This window comes from Vicia villosa, unplaced genomic scaffold, assembly GCF_029867415.1.
Source record: "Vicia villosa cultivar HV-30 ecotype Madison, WI unplaced genomic scaffold, Vvil1.0 ctg.001947F_1_1, whole genome shotgun sequence".
Taxonomy (NCBI): domain Eukaryota; kingdom Viridiplantae; phylum Streptophyta; class Magnoliopsida; order Fabales; family Fabaceae; genus Vicia; species Vicia villosa.
This window is the reverse complement of record NW_026705785.1, coordinates 370,702-391,047: the sequence shown is the minus strand read 5'-3', so window position 1 is coordinate 391,047 and position 20,346 is coordinate 370,702. Positions and strand designations below refer to the sequence as shown.

The 20,346-nt window shown below is 34.4% G+C and overlaps 2 protein-coding genes across 2 annotated transcripts; both read right to left on the bottom strand.

Annotated features, from left to right (window-relative positions):
• Positions 1-3,882: 3,882 nt before the first annotated feature.
• LOC131637218 (E3 ubiquitin-protein ligase ATL6-like) lies at positions 3,883-4,916 on the bottom strand. Its single transcript, XM_058907807.1, has 2 exons — positions 4,401-4,916; positions 3,883-3,987 (listed from the first exon to the last, which is right to left on the bottom strand). The coding sequence occupies exons 1-2, from the start codon at positions 4,914-4,916 to the stop codon at positions 3,883-3,885; spliced, it is 621 nt and encodes a 206-aa protein (XP_058763790.1).
• Positions 4,917-19,586: 14,670 nt separating this feature from the next.
• Positions 19,587-20,108, bottom strand: LOC131637217 (E3 ubiquitin-protein ligase ATL6-like). Its single transcript, XM_058907806.1, has one exon. The coding sequence runs from the start codon at positions 20,106-20,108 to the stop codon at positions 19,587-19,589; it is 522 nt and encodes a 173-aa protein (XP_058763789.1).
• Between the last annotated feature and the right edge of the window lie 238 nt (positions 20,109-20,346).

The window sequence follows — 20,346 nt, the reverse complement described above, 5'->3', positions numbered from 1 at the left end:
GAGAGCGAAAGATCTGTTGGAGCTGATACATACCGACGTATGTGGACCGATGAGGACGCCATCACATGAGAACAACAGGTACTTTATACTCTTCATTGACGACTTCTCTAGAATGACATGGGTCTATTTCCTAAAAGAAAAATCAGAAGTCTTTGGAGTATTCAAAAATTTCAAGGCCCTTGCGGAAAATCAAAGTGGAAAACGGATAAAAGTACTAAGAAGTGATCGCGGAAAAGAGTACACCTCTCGCGAGTTTGACAGATTTTGTGCGGATGAAGGCATAGAGCGACAACTTACAGTCGCATATTCACCTCAACAAAATGGTGTGTCCGAGAGAAAGAATCGCCCAGTTATGGAGAAACTTCTAGAAGAAGAGACTGTTGGGTTTTGAGGTAGAAGTGATAGTTTAGAATGTAGCTGGATAGTGTAAAGAGCTTTGGTTGATAGTTGAAAGATAGTAGCAAGTAGAGTGTGAGCTAGTATTGGAGCATGGTAACACATAAGTAATCATTTTTTTGTAGGAGGATAGTAATAGTAGAATGAAGCCTTCATTGTTATTGATATGGACCTTAAAGACTTAAAGGCTTGAATACAATTACACATATGCTTGCCTATTTATAAGTGCTCTAGGATGTTTCTAGAATAGAACTATCTAGGATTTTGTGGTCTTTTCTACATTACATTGACATAGAACTTTCTAGACTATAAGTAAAACTAAGAATTATTGACACAATCTAAAAACATGTAGCAACTTTAGACTATTCTAGTTTTCTCTAAACATTGTCATATATTTTTGCTAGAATGTTCTAGAAATGTGCATCAATTTCAACAACTTGATTAACATTTCATGTACATATGTTGTATTATACACTATGAGGATGTATGTTTAATTACCAACATTAACGCCTTAAACTTGATTATTCTAGACGTATCAGTTTTGGGGTGCTACAAATATCATTTTATTAATAAATTAAATTTTAGACTTTTTTATGTATTTAATTACTATAAATAATAGATTATAAAATATTTTTAATTGATAAAGTTACTCATAAAATATTATAGAATTAATTAAATATAATTAAACAAAATCATATTTATTATTTTGTGATTTTGTCATCTATGATTCTACATTCCTTTTAATTTATTAGAATTAATTTTTATTATGAGTAAAATCCTTAAAATGTAATGGATGTGTCATAGAAACTATTTTTCTGTAATTAAAAAGAAAATAATTAATAAACTACAAATAATTATAATGATAACAATAGACTCTATTAAACATTTACATGAGTAATTATAATTATTTTAGTTTGTTGAACAATATAGCCTTATTTAAAACTACTAAACTTTTAATTAATTTTCTTTTAATTTAACGTCTTCTTTTTATTTTTTTATATTTCATTCACCAATAATGAAAATCATAAGTATTCCGTCATGAAACTAAAATTGTGGGTGTAGGTTTTCGAGGTGATGATACACGTTCTTCCCATGCAGTTTTGGGGTGACTTTTGTTGCTCTGGTGCTGTTGTGCGGGATCGACATGTAAGTTTATCACTCCAACGTCCAAGTCAATCTTTGAATAATGGAGATGGAGTTAGTTATGGATTAAAAATCATACCTGTTTCCGTGTGAATGGTTCTATTTATATAGTTGACAAAATTGGGCCTTCTTAGCCCTGCACTTGAGGCCAAAGATGTTATGGGGGATTCTTTAAACCATGAGGGATTCTAATTATTGGGGGATTCTTTAACCCCTGAGGCACAACAATTTGACCACATGTTATCAATAAATCAAATATTTCATCACACTAAGTATATAAAAGGGAAACTGATAAAAATGATAAGTTTCGATAGAATTTTTCTCATTCGATGGTTTCAATAACCTGCAAGAGTAAGGAGGTTCTGGCTTACGATCAACCACATTAAATTCACATTCTTTGACTAAATCCTCTTTGTATGAAGAATACTCATCAACTGTCACATAAGCAACTTTTTCTTTCTTATGATACTTACTAGTTGGTTCGGCGAGATTACTATCCCACTTTGTTCGGTCTCTTAAGGAATTTCTTATTCTTGGTTGATTGTTTCCTCAATTGCCTCCTCAGGCTAAACGTTTACCTCTGGTTGAATGTGTACGTTAGGTCGAATTGGCGTCCTAGAGGCATCAAGGAAATCACATATTCGGGTCATTTGAGTTGCCAATTGTTTGTAACTCTGAGTAGAACCCTGAATTAATGGCCTAAATATGGTACCCATTTGCTGAGTAAGCATGTAGACCATCTCGTGATTGCTTTCATCCACCCGTTGCCTCATAACCACAACATAATTTATGGTGAAAGTAAGAATTGCTTGGAACGAAAATTCCATCCTTGTGGGTTGACCAACTGGTTTCCCGTAGGTCATGACCCATAGTAAAGTGAAAATGATGATGTCGTATTCTCAGCATATGTCAAAATGTGACTATGTATACCTGCCATCATCGACGATGGCATTCCTTAGATTCGATCACCTCTATATAAGGGCATTGTGAAACTGGGTATGTATGGACCAGAGCCACTTTCCCTAGTCGCTATTGGTGTCCCTAGATGGTTCGGTGAGATTACTATCCCACTTTGGCCAGTCGAAGATGCTGCTACAATACTTGACGTAGACATGCTAATGTCGGATGCATGTGAATCCAATGTGTTTCCTCTTGAGGGTTATTCCCCATTTGGATTTGCGCTCGTGTTTTTGGGTTCTACCATTTTCCTACCACTCCTTAATATCATGCACACACTCCTTAATATCATGCACACAATGTTTGAGAAATGTCATTCAAAACATGTAAAACCTGTGTCAAATATGCAAACTTAACACAACGGATTCCACCAGGTGTGTCAATTTGTTTTCACATATTTTTGGAAAACAATCTCTAGCCTCTTGTTTGAAGTTTATGTGCAGGATCGACTACAAAATCCAAGAACTTAGTGTTAAGTTTGGGAAGGTTGTGGTGTTTGTATTGTAATATTTGGATTGAGTAAAAATCAAATACAAAGAAACAAAGTAAAATAAAGAAAAACGGGACAAAGTAAAATTGAAGGCTTGTAAAAGTAAAGAAAACATAAATTCATTTAAATTGAAAATTGGACGCATGCATACATGTTAGAAATTGCTCGTTTCTCTCTAGCATGCAGGTACTTTGAGCTTTTTTTTTACGATGTTGCAAAATGCGACCTTTAAAACTCAAAATAACATCTACTTCTATATATAAATAAAATATAACGGCTAATTTATTTCGACCAATCCCTTTCTGCCATGTCATCTCCATGCATAAATGCTCTTGGCCACTTTCCCACGTTTCCATAACTACTTACCATGCCTCTTTTTTTTCATTATTTCACATCTTAAAAGAATATTCACTAAGTCTTTTGTTGATCTTTCTACCACCTGGATATTCTTTGGAGGTTGATTCCTTTTCGACTACTCCAATGTCAGTCGACTCCCTCATGGCCTGCTTTCTGTCGACCTGCTTCCACTTCCTTGGATCTTTACTCAAACCTGGCCAGGACTTTATGCCTTAGTCGAAAATTCTTAGCTAACAGTAACCATCTGACACAAGATTTTTCCAACATCACAATTTCACACCACCTCTATGATTTCCTCATACATACAAGGAGATTATGGAGATGATATCTTTTCAAAATGATTACTGACTTCACTCTTGATATCTTCCACCTGATTTATTCTCTGCCCTGATGTGTCCAAACCCACTATCATATTCCTTCTAAGTCTGGTCTTCATTGATTTATGGAAGAACTTTGAGTTTGCATCACCCTTCCTGATCCACTTGTATATGAACTTTTGCTTAAGAATACTTTCCCTATCTCACATAGTTTTTGACACTCTACTTGAAGCCAACATTTCTATCCTCGGTTAACTTCAAACAATCCTCCCTTGCACCTTCTGCTACTAAAGCATCAGGCTCATTTATCTTCACAAATTCATTTACCTGTAGATTCAGAATTCCAAACACATTCTATTCAAAGATCTTAGATGCTCTTTGAGTAGCTTCGGGTTTTCTTTAAGTATGAAGGCAGCTTTACATATTACCACATTGAAATTTGCTTCTTGTCCTTTTGGCTCAATACAAGGCAATTTATTTAATTTTGTAATCTTTGCGAACATAAAGTTCATGACATGGATGACCGATTTAGATTCTGATATTTTGTGTGTTGAACAGAGTAAATAATAAAACAATTAACATCGAAAATTATTTTCACTAAATTATAAAATTCATCAATTTATCTTGACTATGTATACAAAGTTGATGATTTAGATCTTCATAGATTTGTTGTTTTACATTCATCACTTCCATTTCGGCCAAGCCAAAAACTATTATTACACCAAAAACTATTATTACACCGATTCAATTCCAGGGCCACCGTCGAGGTTGGTCCGACAAACAGGACATGTAACATGAGTAGAAAGCCAAGCATCAATACATGTTGGATGAAAGAAATGATCACATCGAGGTAACACACGAATGGTATCATTATCATCAAATTCAGCGAGACACACAGCACATGGTAGAGTACCTTCATCACCTTCCTTAACATGTTTGTTTACGGAAGAGTACAATACAATTGGAAAAGTTTTGAGTAGTTGAGGATTTATACCAATGGCAGCTTCACATTTTGATGACTGAGACGGTAAGTAGCGGCGCAGGAGCAACAACAAGAAGATGAAAATTAAGAGAAGTGTTGCAAAGATGGCTCCAACAATTACACTAACCGACGCCACATCCCATAAAGTTGTCGGAGACCTGTGAGGAAACGATAGTTGTTTTCCCGGCTGTGGTTCTGCAGTACTGTAATGATGATGAAAAGAAACAAGGAGAAGGAGGAAGATGAAAATGGGATTCAAATCTGAGTTTGTCATTGACACAATCCTAGAAAAAAAAAATAGTTTCTTACTTTCTTTAGTACATTTTTGTTCTTTCTTTATTTACTTTTTTACTATAAATTTTTCTTTGAAGAAAATAGTCATAATAAACTAGGTGCCCATGCATCACCCCTTGTTTTAAACAACAGTGTTTTGAAAGAAATGAATGAATAGAAGTTAAAAAAATTATATTAGTTTTTAGAAAAATTGTGATATTCAGAAATCCAGAATCTGTTTGTTATAATATTTTTTTAAAATAATTTGTTTAGTTCTACATATTCTTTATAAAAATAATTTAAAAGAAAACTTTTTATAAAATAAATTTATATGAAATTTAATTTAAATAGATTCTAATAAAAAATAATTCTAAAAATTAATATTTTTTGTTATTATATTTCTAAATATTGATTTTTTTTTTTAAAATTGATATTTGAACTATTTACAAAAAATCATAAGTGTCATTTTTATTTTTTTTAAATAAAAAAATATGTAATTTTAAACATAATAAAACTTTTAGTAATAAATAAATTTAAATTATCTTTTTTTACCTAATAAAATATTTTATATTGTCGGTACATATATTTTTTTTTCATATTTAAATTATCATGTCAAACTTACACATTTATTTATAAGAAATAAATTTAAAATAAGTTCTACGATTTCTAATAAAATTCTCAAAATCAAAGTTTAAAATGCAAAGATCAAATTATTTTTTCTAATCTATAAAAAAACATACCCTTAATTATTCCCGAGAAAAATAAAAACAAATTTTAGTCAATGATAAAAATAAACTGAAAAAACTCAGTCTTTACATTCATTATACATTGACGGATTATAAAGGAAACAGAGTGGAAAAAATGAATTTAAAAAATAAAAAATAAATAAAAAATAAAAGATTATTATTTAATAAATTTAATAGAAAAAATGATGTGCACTATTACAGTGATAAAAATGTTTTTGAAATAAAATAAACTATTATAAAAATAAAACATTCATTAGACTAAGCAATCCATTGACGTCAATGAAAAGTTAATCATCAAATTAAAAATAGAAGAAAATTTTATAAAGATAAATTTTAACTTCTTAAAATTTTTAACTTAATAACTAATAACACCGTGCATCCGTACAGACTTGTCCATTGCCACTTATTATTGGTGATTCGGACATCCGTACGGATTTGTGGGTTGTTTTTTTAGTATTGATTGTTGAATGCTAAAGTTGTATATTTATTGTTTGTTAACATTGAAATATATAATATTAAAAATAAAATTCAAAAAATAATTAGTTATTTGAGCGGCCACATGTAAATTATAGAGAAGAGAAAAAGAGATGATAAATAGGGGTGTAATCAGATCGGTTTGGACCGTTTTTTTGTTTAAAAAAAGTCCAAACCAATGATATTTCCATCGGTTTGGTTTGGTTTGGTTTTCAACATTTTTCAAAAATGGAACCAAACCAAACTAACTGATTTGGTTCGGTTTGGTTTGGTTTCGTTGATCGGTTTACAATGTTTTTTTTAAAACATTATATTCATCTGTATATTCTCCATTATCGTATTTTTTGGTGTATTTTATACTATTATTTTTTAAAACATTATATTCTCCATTATCGTGTTTTTGGTGTATTTTATACTATTATAAACAAATTACAAGTTGTTCTTATTCCATACGAAATAGTGACATGATTTCCATTGCATCATGAAATAAGTTCACTATCAAATATAAAAGTTAACACTTAGCATCAGAAAGTTGGAAAGGGATTTCAAAGCTTAACATATAGAATATAACAAAACACACATTCATTAACAGGTTTCACACCTCGAACACGCATCAAAACTATTTTGTAACAAGACCTAAATGAATTTTGATGAAGAAAAAGAAGAAGAAAAAGGTACAAAAATATATGAAAATTAACAAAGAAAACTTGAACACGACCATAACATATCAAAATGACGGTGGTGAAAGGAACAAATAGTTGTGGACAACAAAAGCAGCAGTTATGTGAAAGCATAATTTTTGTGACTTATGGTTTCTACTTTCTATGCTTTAGAGTTTGGTTCTAGATGCGTGTTTTTCTTAAAGAAAGGAAGTGTAAACAAAGATGGATAATGGTTGGACCGAAAAAAATTTGAGTTTAATGATGGGTAGAATAAAATATTTAGAGCGTCATTATTTCCATTAGTTCGGTTCATCGGATTGGCGGTTCCTAAAAACTAAAACCGAGAACCGAACCAAACCACATCGGTTTTTATTGGTTTGGTTCGGTTTTAGAACCAAACCAATAATAATCGGTTTAATTTCGATTTGGTTTGGTTTGGATTGTCGGTTTAATTGGATTTTTTTGATCCGCTTACACCCCTAATGATAAATGGTAGGGGTGTTCGCGGGCCGGTTTGGTTCGGTTTTGAGAGAACCCGATACCCGAACCGATTAAAGTTATATGGATTGGTTTGGATTGGATTTGAATTTTTTTTGTATAAAGCCCAAGCCGAACCAAACCGAGAAACAACGGGTTGATTTGGGTTGGATTAATCAGATAGATAAAAAATACAAAAAATATTTGAAAAATAATTTTTTTCATGATAATATAATTTTTTTAGTATTAATAGTGTTTAATCGTAAATGTTAGACTAGTAATTTTTTTCTAATAGATTAAATAATATCTAACAAAAAAATATTTAATATAAAAGCTTTTGAATATTTAATTAGACACTTGAGTTAGTATGATAATGAATGTGTTTCATAGCTCTATGCTTATTTACCATAATACACTAATAGTTTTCTAATAACAAATTAAAATATAATAATTTGTCCCCATACGGTATTTCACTTTTTTCTTCTTGAAGTTGAATGCTTGGTAGTAATTTTTATGATTATTAATATGATTGGTTTGGGTTGGGCTTGCGGGTAGAAAATTGAAAATCTGATACCCGAACCAATTGCCATTGGATTTCATTGGTTTGGTTCGGTTCTTGCCCGAACTGAAAAAATGTCCTACCCAAACACTATGGATTGATTCGGATTTCGGTTTGATTTGGATTTACCCGAACCAATGAACACCCCTAATAAATGGATGTGATACTTCATATTCTAAAAATTAATTAGTTACCACCTATGCAGACATAAATTGTTTATAATTTAAGATGAATTAAAAAAATTATATAATTTTTTTAAAATAAAATTTAAAAAAAGTTATTAAACAATATTAAAAATGTCTAATTATAGAAATAATACAGAAAAAAATAGATGAATTATATCATATTATAAAATAAAAAATTATTCGTGTGGATCAATTATAAATCTCTCATTTAAAAGATGAAATAAAAGAAATAAAACTCAAAAAATTATTAAAGAATATTAAAGATGTATAATTATATAAATAATAGGGAACAAATTGAAGATAATAAATGCTTGTGATATATCGTATTAAAAAAAAATTAATTACCCGTGCGGATCAATCATATATCCCTTATAATTTAACATGAATTAAAAAAAGTGCAATTATCTTAGAATAAAACCTCAAAAGTTATTAAACAATATTATGGATGTATAATCATAAAAATAACATAGAACACCAATAGAGATAATAAATGATTGTGAGACATCATATTCTTTGAAATATTTTTTATTTGAAAAAACTAAAAATATTAATCATAAAACAACCTTTCAAATACAAGATGTATTAGAAGAGCTGTCCAAAAAAAAATCACACAATTCATATAACGACAACCGAAAATCCAACCTAGCCACCAGTGCCTAAGGTACAGTAAAGCAGATTAATCATTCAAACCCGATACTCAACTCTAAAAGAAGACCTGTGAGCCTTTAGCCACCAGAAGACATGGATTTTAACCTTCTCACACATAGTCATCAAAGAAAGGCTCTTATTCTGAAAAACGTGTTGGTTCCTCGTTTCCTAAATGAACCAAATAGTGGCTACCCAAATAATATGTAACACCTGGATGCATTATTTTCTCCAACCACCCAACGACACAAATTTGTCATAATGATCCTTGCAATTTTCTTGAAAACCCGACTCAATCCCCAATAACCCAGACAAAAACAACCAAAGATTACTATAAAATTCACATCATGAGATTCGTTTAAGCCACATAAAGATGGACAACTTTGCTCCATTACGCTAATAATATGTCTTCGCATCAAATTATCTTTCATCGAAAGTCTATTACGAAATAACCGCCAAACAAAGAGATTAACCTTGAAAGGCACCGCTTTCATCCACCAAAGCTGATGGTACCAAACCAAATAATCATCCAAGCTCTTTGTCAATAAATGATATGCGCTACTCACATTATAACAATTTGAATCATGAAGTCTCCACACCCACGAATCAATCACATTAACCTGCAAAACCACATAACTCAAAAGCAAAATGCACTCCCACACCATCTCTACCTCCCACGCAAACAACCTTCTACGCCATCTCTACACGACTCTATCCACCCCACCCTAAGGAATACACATCTGCAACTGAGACATCCTTATCCACAAATAACTCGAAAGGCCTGCTAAAACGATTCATCAACATCCCTCCTTCCAACCAAGGATCCTTCTAGAACAACGACTCTACCACATTTCCCGCAACGCGCTCAATATTATTGAGCAACCACCCTCTATCGTCCATGTCAACTTCTTGTCTAATCATATTCATTGTCTGCCATCACATAGACCCTGACCACTCTCATACCTCAACCGCCCTCCTTCCTCTCCATATCGCTGAGCTAACACCTTACACCAAAGGCTTCCCCTCTCCTTTAACACCCTTCAACACCATTTCCCTAATAAAGCCACATTAATCTCCCTCAACCTTCTCACTCCCAGAACTCCATTCTTCTTACTCAAACAAATAGAATCCCAATCAATCCACGCCATTTTCCTTCTATCCTCCCTACCTCCCCAAAAGAAAGCATTAAACAAAGATTCAAGAGTAGAAATGATATCCGCGGGAGCCTTGAAGAAGGAGATGAAATAAACCGGATTAGAGGATAGAACACGCTTTATCAAAATCAAACACCACCTAACGACAAATTTCTCCTTTTCCACCCAGATAACCTCTTTTAATAGATTCCACCACCGGGTTCCAAAACTAAGTTTCCACAAATCTCCCCCAATGGGCAGCCCCAAATAAACAAACGGAAGACTTCCTATCTTACAATTTAACACTAAAGATGCCTATTTTAACCAATAATTAGAAATATTAACTCCCACCAACATACTCTTATGAAAGTTTACTTTTAACCCCGAAATAGATTCAAACAACAACAAAACCGCTTTAAAGCTCTAACATTCGACCAATTCTTGAAACCCATCAAATGAGTGTCATCTGCAAATTAAATATGTGTAAAAGGGTCTCCTTCACCATTGCCCACTTTAAACCCAGAATACAACCCTTGCTGAACCAAAGATTTCATAAAAACACTTAAACCTTCAACCTCAAGCAGAAAAAGAAAGGTGATAAAGGGTCACCCTGTCGTAAACCTCTCTCCAACTTAAAATCATCATTTGGGATTCCATTAACTAAAATATATGTCGTAGTTGTCAAGACACATTCATAGATCCAATTCATCCACACCGCAGGGAAATGCATTCTAGCCATTACCCTTGACAAATAATTCCAATCAACCGAATCATAAGTTTTCTTGAAATCCACTTTGAATAGTAAGAGTTCCTTCTTGTTTTTCCTAGCATCATCGACCACCTCGTTAGCTAAAAGAATTACATCTAAAATTTGTATGCCACTTATAAAAGCAAATTGAGCCTAAAAAATCGATCCTCCAATAACCTTTCATAATATATTGGCCAACACCTTTGCAAACACTTTATATAAACATCCCCTAGAGATATAGGACGAAAAGTAATAAACTTACTATTAATACTTTTAGTGAACTTTCCATTGCGATGAAACTCCACCATATATCTTAACTAATCATCCTTAAGAATCTCCCAAAATTCTTTTATAAACCCTAAACTTACACCATTAGGACCAGGACTCTTATAACTATCACAATCCCACACCGCCACTTTCACTTCTTCTATAGAAAAAGGTTTGATGAGGTCAACCCCTTCCTCCCCAGAAAGAGTTTTAAACACCTAGTTATCAATCACCGGTCAATTACCTTCCACCATCCTAAAATGAGACTGAAAATGTCGAAAAACAACCTCCCTAATCGAAACCACCCTCCCACAACACCACCTTCCACATATAAGGTGGTGATCGCATAATCATACTAACTAATGGAAATAATCATGATACCCTGGTAAATCTACCGAACACTTCAGCATATGTTGAGGCCGTGGACCCCAATCCTGAATATCAATATTCAACATCGACGGACGATAATCTAATAAACCTCTAGGCAGTGCCCACCAAGTAAAATTAGGCCAAATGACATACCACTCTTCCGTCACCAGAAACCTATCCAACCTGATCATGACACGCCCGTCACCATGATACCAAGTAAAGTGTCTCCCACATAAAGGAAAATACACCAAAGCATTACATCAATAAACCTATTAAAAGAGACCTCCACAGCTGAAGGATCCACTATCACAATACTACGTCATTCAAACTGATGTCTCACATGTCATACCCCAAAATTTTCCCACCATACTTCAAAGCAAATTGGCTCAGGCAATGAGATCTCCAATAGTTCAAAGCTGCATAAGAAGCAAGCATGCTTATCTCTCTCCTAAACAACAAGCTCTAAATTAGGGTTTTGGTTCTCACGAAGGAAATGGATATATCCAGGCCTCAAGTGGACTTCATGGTATCTCATATGATTCAAAGTATCCTCACGCCAAGTTTCAAGTTCTATAGTGTAAGACTACTCAGTCAATTGCTCAGAAGATCAACTGTCGACTATGTGGACCTAAAAGTCAACTATGGTCAAAGTACAGTCAAAAGTCGAGATTTTTGGTCAACATCAAGGATATGAGGTCACACTCATCATTTGATCAAGGGTTGATCATGATTCATCAAGAAAAGCTCAAAAGTCAAGGTTTCTAAATTAGGGTTTTTTGAACTAAAAGTCAATTGAACTTTGTCTGGCCATAACTTTCACACGCTTTATCGAAAATTTCCCAACCAAAGCTCATTTTGAAGGAAATTCAATTCTCTACAACTTTGTCACACCTAAGACAAAGCCAAAAATGCATCTTTTGGAAGATATGGTTCAAGACATTATAGGTCCTTTCAAAAGTCAACCAAAAGTCATCTTTTTCAAATGAAGCATAAATGAACATGGAAGATTTAATTGAGGTGAAACCAAAAGAATAATTTAAAGGACACTTTAAGCTTTTCAAAATGATCAAGAACACCTTCATAGGGTTAAAATTGAGGGAGATATGCATTGCTAAACTTGGCCAAAATTTGAGAAATGCATGAAGTCTCAAATGGGCAAATTGGACTTTTTGAAGTTATTGGCCCAATTTTTGATACACTAACATGATATTGAGCCCATTAGAAGCACAAAAATAAATACTTTCATTTTTATCATTTTATTTTATATTTTATTGGATTTTTATTCAATAAAAATGCAATTTAATTTAAGTAAATAAGAAAAAATATGAAAGAATTGTTTTGGGTTTGATTTCCAATCAAATATTTAGCTCATTATCAGATTGAATCAAAAGAAATTCATGGAGAGAGAAATATATAAGATTAAGGCCAAAAATAGCATGATTTCCATAATTTTTCATTCAGCTTCCCTTTGTATAACCTACCCCCTGAACTCAAAATCTTTTTTAAAAAAGGTCTTTCACATTCTTTTTGCCTTTCCTAATTGGATAAAATAAAAGTCGGTGGCGACTCTTGCTAATCGCAACATGTTTTGCGAAAGAGAAATGCTAGCAACACTCTCTTTTTCAACACTCTCTCTAACACTCACTTTCTTATTGGTTGAAACATGTGTGGGTCATACCACTTTATGTGGGATCCATTTCCAAAGTGAGGGACCCAAACATATTTTAACCAATAAAAAAGTGAGTGTTGGAGAGAGTGCTGAAAAGAGAGTGTTGCTAGCACTCCTCTTTGCGAAATATCAAAACAAAAGTCAGTTCTCCCACGGTATTACATCACCGCATTAAAATCCCCAACTACACCCCAAGGACCACCACCTGAAATCTCCATGATATTCCCTAAATTTCCCCACAACAGTTGCCTCCCCGCACCGCGATAAGGAGCATACATATTGGCCAGATAGAATTCTTCCCCGCTCTTAATATACCTGCCCTGAATAATCAAGAAATGCTCTATCGACCGGGTAAGCCACACCTCCACCTCTCCCACATCCCATAATATAATATACCACCTGATACCCCATCAGATTGCCTGAACTAAAATCCAACCTACTCAGTCCAAAGAAAACGACAAACAAACTCATCAACCACCTCCAATTTAGTCTCCTAAATGCAAAAGATCCACATACGCTTCTCCATTCTCACTTTTCTCACCTCTCTACGCTTCTCCCACCCACCCAGACCAGGCTCATTTAAATACATAATCGTCATCACAACCCTGACCCCCTCAACCACCACCCCCTTCCTACTACGATAACTATTTCCCCACCCCACCTCCTCCTAACCCCCTCCACCTCATCCAGATAAAAGACTGAACAGATTAGAACAATCAGCCACAAAAATAACACCAATTGTTATTCCAACCTTCTCAACATCAACATGCACTTCCTTATCTCCACATATAAATCCGGACGTTTACGTCGCTTTACTTTACGCCCATAACCTGCCTCTCCTTTTCAGCCTCCACCGCTTTCCTCTCCACCTTCGGTTTGTCAACCACCGACACCAACTTAACTCCCTCTTCCTTTTTCCCTTAACTTGTGAAGTTACTAAATCCTCTTTAATCCAGTCATCATGTAAATTAGATACTAAGTGCTCAACCTCCGGAGGATACTCAGAGTCAATGTGACCCTTTGTATGCTTCAGTTGTTCCTCATCCTCATATTCCACCAAACAGGCGTCTTCTGCTAACACCACGTCTAAATCCTCCACCAAGAGAAGGGTGAATTCTCTTTCATCGACCCACATAGATTCCATTCTATCAATAGCTAATAATATAAAATTTTATGTCATATAATTATGATGAAATCAAATCCCTTAAACAATAAAATCAAGACTAGTTTTAAATTCATAATAATATTAAAATATATTTCTTTAAATAAGAACGATTTAAAATTGAGAGAAAAAGAATTTATTCTCGAATGCTTAAGTAATGTACAAGAGTATTGATGATTTTGAATAAAATTAAAATTAATAGGAAAATTAAAATTAATAAAAATATAGACTATAAATGATTGCGAATATTATTGTAAGAAAAATTATAAGGAATCATTTCTCTTGATTGTAAGAGAATGGTTAGTAGTTATTAGTCATTTTTTTAACTTACTCCAAATCATAGCCTTTAAAATAAATTTAATCTAATTTAATGATAAATTAACATTTTTATTTAATTAATCATTCGGCTATAATTTAGTTTAAACTATTTTTTTTTTACTCTTGAAGTAAATTGAACTCATACACACATATGTTTTTTAGTATTCATGTTCTTATTAGTAGCATGTCAGGTTTATAAAATCAAATTAACTATAGGTGAATGTTTGATGGTAAAATAATAGCCAAATAATTTGTTAATTTTGCAATAATTATTTTTATATATTTTTATTTTGATAAAATTTAATTAACTCTGTTATTAAATATTTTTATTGAGTTTATTAACTATAATTTCAGAGTTGAAAAAACAAAACATGTTGTAATATATGATTTTGTAATAGATAATACTGTTTTTTAAATTCTTGTTTTATTCTAAATATGTTTAATATCACCATCATATGGAAATTTAAAGTCCCATTTTAATTTTTACTTTTTTATTATATGCAAATCAAAATTCATTTTTCTTCTCTCTTTTTTTTTTTTTTCCAAAATGTTACATGTGCACCTTTAATATCTTTCCATTCGAACTCTTCTTAGAATCTTATCTTTTTTTCAAGATCAAATTGCTTCATTGTCTATCATACAATTCTTATGTGTCTTCTTTTCATTGGCTCCCTTAGATTTTCCTTATCTCTTCAACCTTTTAAGAATCCCTTCCAAGATCAATTTTCTTCTCTCTCTCTCTCTCTCTCTCTCTCTCTCTCTCTCTCTCTCTCTCTCTCTCTCTCTCTCTCTCTCTCTCTCTCTCTCCCTCCCTCTCTCTCCACCAACCAAACAATTTATTTCCTCTCAATGCTAAGTTTACAAAATAGTGTAAGAATAGACAACAGGGAAAAATAAAGTGGAAAAAGTCATGTTAAAGTAGAGGAAATAAAATGGAAAAAAACACAAACCTACATAGACCAATAAAATGATTAACCTAACCAAGCAATTGGACTCGAGTGGTAAACGAGCTCCTTCTATGGAAAGAATATTTGGGGAATATCGAGTTCGATTCTTGGTGGGAACAATACTTGGCCAGTGTCATGACCTCTCGGCACAAATATTATAACGTCCCATTAAGCTGCCTTGTACCCGTTGTAACTATTTCATAAATATTATAACGTCCCATTAATCCTGTGAAACCGATTCCATTAAGGACTTATAATGACCATTAATCATTATGTTCCTAAGTCGCTCACGGTAGCTCCGGGTTGTCACCCCAGCTTCAGCAACAACTCGGCTGCTACTACTTGGTACTGCTCGGACATCCGATTTGAACGTCCAACCTAGAGATTTAGGGAATATGTACGAGCCCCAAGATCTCAAGACGTGTTGGGTCGAATAGTTCGGAAAAATATTTCCAAATTTCTCTTCTTTACTTCTAGGTTGAGGTCTTCACGACTTAATGGTGTGTGATAGCGGTTATCTATGCGGAAGTCTCAAACTCCGAGTAGGTTTGTGACCTTTGATCGTTTGTAGAACTAGATTGGTTCTAGGTTTACATAAGTTGGAGAGCCCCAATGGGTTCTCGACCAGTTGAAGTCTTTGAGCTTGGGAGTATCTTGATATTGGTAAGGAGAGGAGCGCCAAATGAGTTCCTGTCTTGATGGCGTCCTAGAACCCAAAAAGTTCAAGATATGGAGAAGTCGGAACGCCTTAGTGGGATCCGGACCCTTTTAATACTTTCACATTAACTAAACGCTTGGTCATGCATTTTTATGATCGCAGTAGATCATGGAAGTGTTTAGATGCTCCTAAATAGATCTAAGCTATAGTTCTTGGCCTGCTTCCTAGCTATTTGTTTATATCCCCGAGTGTGTATCAATGGATTAACATTTTGATAGAAGTTTTAATAATATGGTCTTGGATGAAAGTCTTCTTGACCTTGAATGGTGTCGAAGGTACTTGCTTATCTTAACTGGTAGGTCACTCGACTCGAGGGGACTCTTTATGTATTTTCAACTCCTGTTATTACAAAACTTTAATTAGTTTCTGGATTTTGGAGAAGTCGGAGAGCCCCAATGGGATCTCGACTCATTATCGTTTTGCAGAAACTAAGTTAGATTCCTAAAATGTGACGTAGTAGAGCTACAATGAGAATTCAACTTACTAACATTTCACATTTTTGTTTTAAAGCAAGTCATTTAAAGACTTTCAGACGTTCCTACGTAGTCGTATTTGTGTATGACCCCAGAAGACTGTTGGCGTAGTTATGGAGTCATAATTTCATTGATTCGAACTTGTGATAACTTAAGCCCCTTGTGGATTGTACATGCTATACTTTTAAGCCCCTAGCGGTTTAGATCCAACAACAAGCCGCGATGGCGTAATTGGTCGGATGTGACAAGAGTTCAAACTTTTTACAAGTTTTGAGGCGATGTGGTGTCTCCGATTGTTGGTTAGCTCGCTAAGTTATGCAAAATAAATTTTCTTACTAGATGCGACCAGAGGCCGTGAAGGCATAGTCGTCTTTATGCATCACAAAAAGGCCAAGATGGCAAAATTTGGGCAGACGCGACAAGAGACCGTGATGGTCTAGTCAACTTGTGTCAAAAAGGTCATGATGGCGAAATTTTGATTAACGCAATAAGAGACCGCGATGGCATAGTCGACTTGTATCAAAAAGGCGCGATGGCGTAGTCGACTTTATCAAAGGGGCCGCGATTGCACATTTTGACTGGCGCGACAAGAAACCACGACGGCCTAGTCAATTTTATCAAAGAGGCCGCGATGACATAATTTTACTGGCGCGGCAAGAGACCGCGATGGCCTAGTCAACTTGATTAAAGGGGCCGTGATGGTACAATTTGACTGGTGCGACAAGAGACTGTGATTGCCTAGCCGACTTGATTAAAGGGGCTGCGATGGTACAATTTGACTAATGCGACGAGAGACCGCGATGGTCTAGTTGACTAGATCAAAGGGTTGCGATGGCACAATTTTGACTAATGCGATGAGAGACCACGATGGCCTAGTTATCTAGATCAAAGGGGCCGCGATGGCACAATTTGACTAATGTGTCGAAAGACCGCGATGGTCTAGTCGACTTGATCAAAGGTGCCACGATGGCATAATTTGATTGGCACGACAAGAGGCTACGATGGCCTAGTCGTCTTGATCAAAGAGGCCACAATGGCACAATTTGACTAATGCGACGAGAGACCGCGATGGCCTAGTCGACTTGTTCAAAGGGGTCGCGATAGCACAATTTGACTAATGCGAAGAGAGACCGCGATGGCCTAGTCGACTTGATCAAAGGAGTCGCAATGACACAATTTGACTAATGCGACGAGAGACCGCGATGGCCTAGTCGACTTGATCAAAGGGGCCGCGATGGCACAATTTGACTGATGCGACAAAATACTGTGATGGCCTAGTTGACTTTTGTAAAAAAGAGGACCGCGATGACGTGATTTTGACAAACTCCATTTCGAGTACTCTTTTGATCCTGTATGGCCCCTCCTAGTTGAACTGAGTAAACTTTGTCTAATCAGTTGATTTAGCTTCTTCATCTTCAAGTTTAAAGCATTTCGATTTCTTCTAAGCATAATGTGTGCCAACTACTGAGAGTTCAACATCTTTAACCTCTTCCATTAATCTTCCCAACCAAGATACCTATACAACCCCTCAAGCGTGAGGTCTGCGGAAACATGATGAAGCGCTTTTATCAAACATTATCATGGCAAGACATTCTAGCTTCCTTTATGCATTGTTTTGTTTTGTTTCCTCGATAAAACATGCGTCCTTCGGACGACTTCCTTAGGATTACTACTTCCAAGATCCACCGCATACCTAGAAAATGAGTAACACCTCTTCAAGATCATCACGGTAGTTGCTTTTGAAAATTACGATTGCATCTTCGTTGAGGAGATGGAAAGGATGCAGATGGAAAATATGTGGCCTATGTTAGTTTTATCGGGGCCTCACAGTGGGCGCCATATGTTCCTGCAGAACACATTTGATTACCTCCTAGAAGCGAATCCGGTGAGGTCACAAAGGAGTTTGAGGTATCTTCCTCCTCGGCGCGGGCCTTAGAGGAATATATTGAGCGGGCCTTAGACTAAAAGTCAGACATCCCTAAATATTTAGATCAATTTGTAAGCATGTAAGAGACAAACAAAAATAAACACATGAATAATTTAAATTAGATAAAAATATTATAAGTATTCAACAAATCTCAAACAGAGATATGATTCAACAAAATAAAAATAAAGTTCATCTCAAAAAGTCCTAATATATAGAAACTTACCTACTCATTGATAAATTAACAAATACCATAAGTGGAGAAGTATTCATCATTAAAATTTATAGAAGAATTTCTCTTCAATGACTCCAATATACTCTAAATTCGCCTTTTCAATGTCTTTAGTCGTCACTTTTTCTCTAAAATTTCCTTTAAATAAAAAATTTACGTGTCTGCCAAAACGCGTCACATCGCGCAGCAATGATAAGTATCGCGCTTGCAATAATTTTAGGGGCTAGATCTCCATTTTATATTTCTTTTACAAAAGTCTCGTCTAAAATCGAGTTACGAAACTGCAGACTTGATCAAATTATCGAACATGGGTCACGATGTAAACTATGTTGAAAATCCTGGTTAAACTTGTACAAGATATAATTGAGAACTTCTCATCTTTCTCTTTAAACTTGTTCATCTTTCTCTTTATTTTGTAACAATTAAGCTTTTATCCATCCTTCCCTTTCTTTCATTTTCAACATAGCATTAAGCGAAAAAAATAGGTCATTCGTTTTTAAGTTTTATTTCTTCAAATCAATCTATATTATATTCATTAGAATCAAATGTGTGTGTATCTGCGTCGGATATTAGCACTGACATTTATAATTATATTTTGTATCTGCGTCGGATATTAGCACTGACATTTATAATTATTTTTATTTTTTAAAATTATTATATGTGGATGTCGAGTTGAGGGTGTTTATGTTTCTTAGGTATAACATTTGCTCCTTGTCCTTTTCATTCAATACAAGGAAATTAATTCAAATTTTGTAATCTTTGCAAAACATAATTCATGAGATGGATGGATCCTACGAACTATGACCGAGTGCAATTCCATTTTGGCCAAACCAACAAGCTACTTACTATTCAACAACAAAAAAACAAAGAAAAAACTTCAATATATTTTATGATATTATTACAAACACACTTCCTGCAATGTATATCAATTCACAATTTATGAGCAATAATCAAGCTACTCGATTACACGGTTTCAATTCCACAGCCACCACTGAGGTTGGTACGACAAACAGGACAAGTGACATGGGTAGAAAGCCAAGCATCAATACATGGAGGATGAAAGAAATGATTACATTGAGGTAACACACGAATGGTGTCATTATTATCAAATTCAGCGAGACACACAGCACATGGTAGAGTACCTTCATCACCTTCCTTAACATGTTTCATGATGGAAGAGTACAGTAGAATTGGGAAAGTTTTGAGAAGTCGAGGCTTGATACCAATGGAAGCTTCACATTTTGATGACTCAGACCATAAGTAGTAGCGCAGGAACAACAAGAAGATGGAAATTAAGAGAAATGTTGCAATGGCGGCTCCAACAATTACACCAAGCGGCGGCACATCCCATATAGTTGTTGGAGATCCGTAAGGAAACTGTTGTTGTTGTTTTGTCGGCTGTGCTTCTGCGGTACCGCAGTGATGATGATAAGAAACAAGGAGGAGGAGGAACATGAAGTTGAGACTCAAATCTGAGTGTCTCATTGAGTTTCTTTAGTAGATTTTTGTTCTTTCTTTATTTACTTTTTTATGAAAAACATTCTTTAAGGAAATTAGTCATCTAAAACAGTTGTACTTGTCCAAGCATTATCCCTTTTTGTTTAGTCAATTGTGTTTTAAATGAAATGAATGAATGTCTTAATTAAAGTAAAAGCAAAAATTTATTTTAGTTTTGAGAAAAAAAAATGTGATATTCAAAAACTCTGAATCCGTTTGTTAGAAC

Coding starts and splice junctions, on each gene's coding strand:
- LOC131637218 (XM_058907807.1), bottom strand. CDS start 4,916: ATGACAAACTCAGATTTGAATCCCATTTTCATCTTCCTCCTTCTCCTT. Junction 3,988..4,400: donor GTGGCCCTGGAATTGAATCG/GTGTAATAATAG, acceptor CTGAATCTACAG/GTAAATGAATTTGTGAAGAT.
- LOC131637217 (XM_058907806.1), bottom strand. CDS start 20,108: ATGAGACACTCAGATTTGAGTCTCAACTTCATGTTCCTCCTCCTCCTT.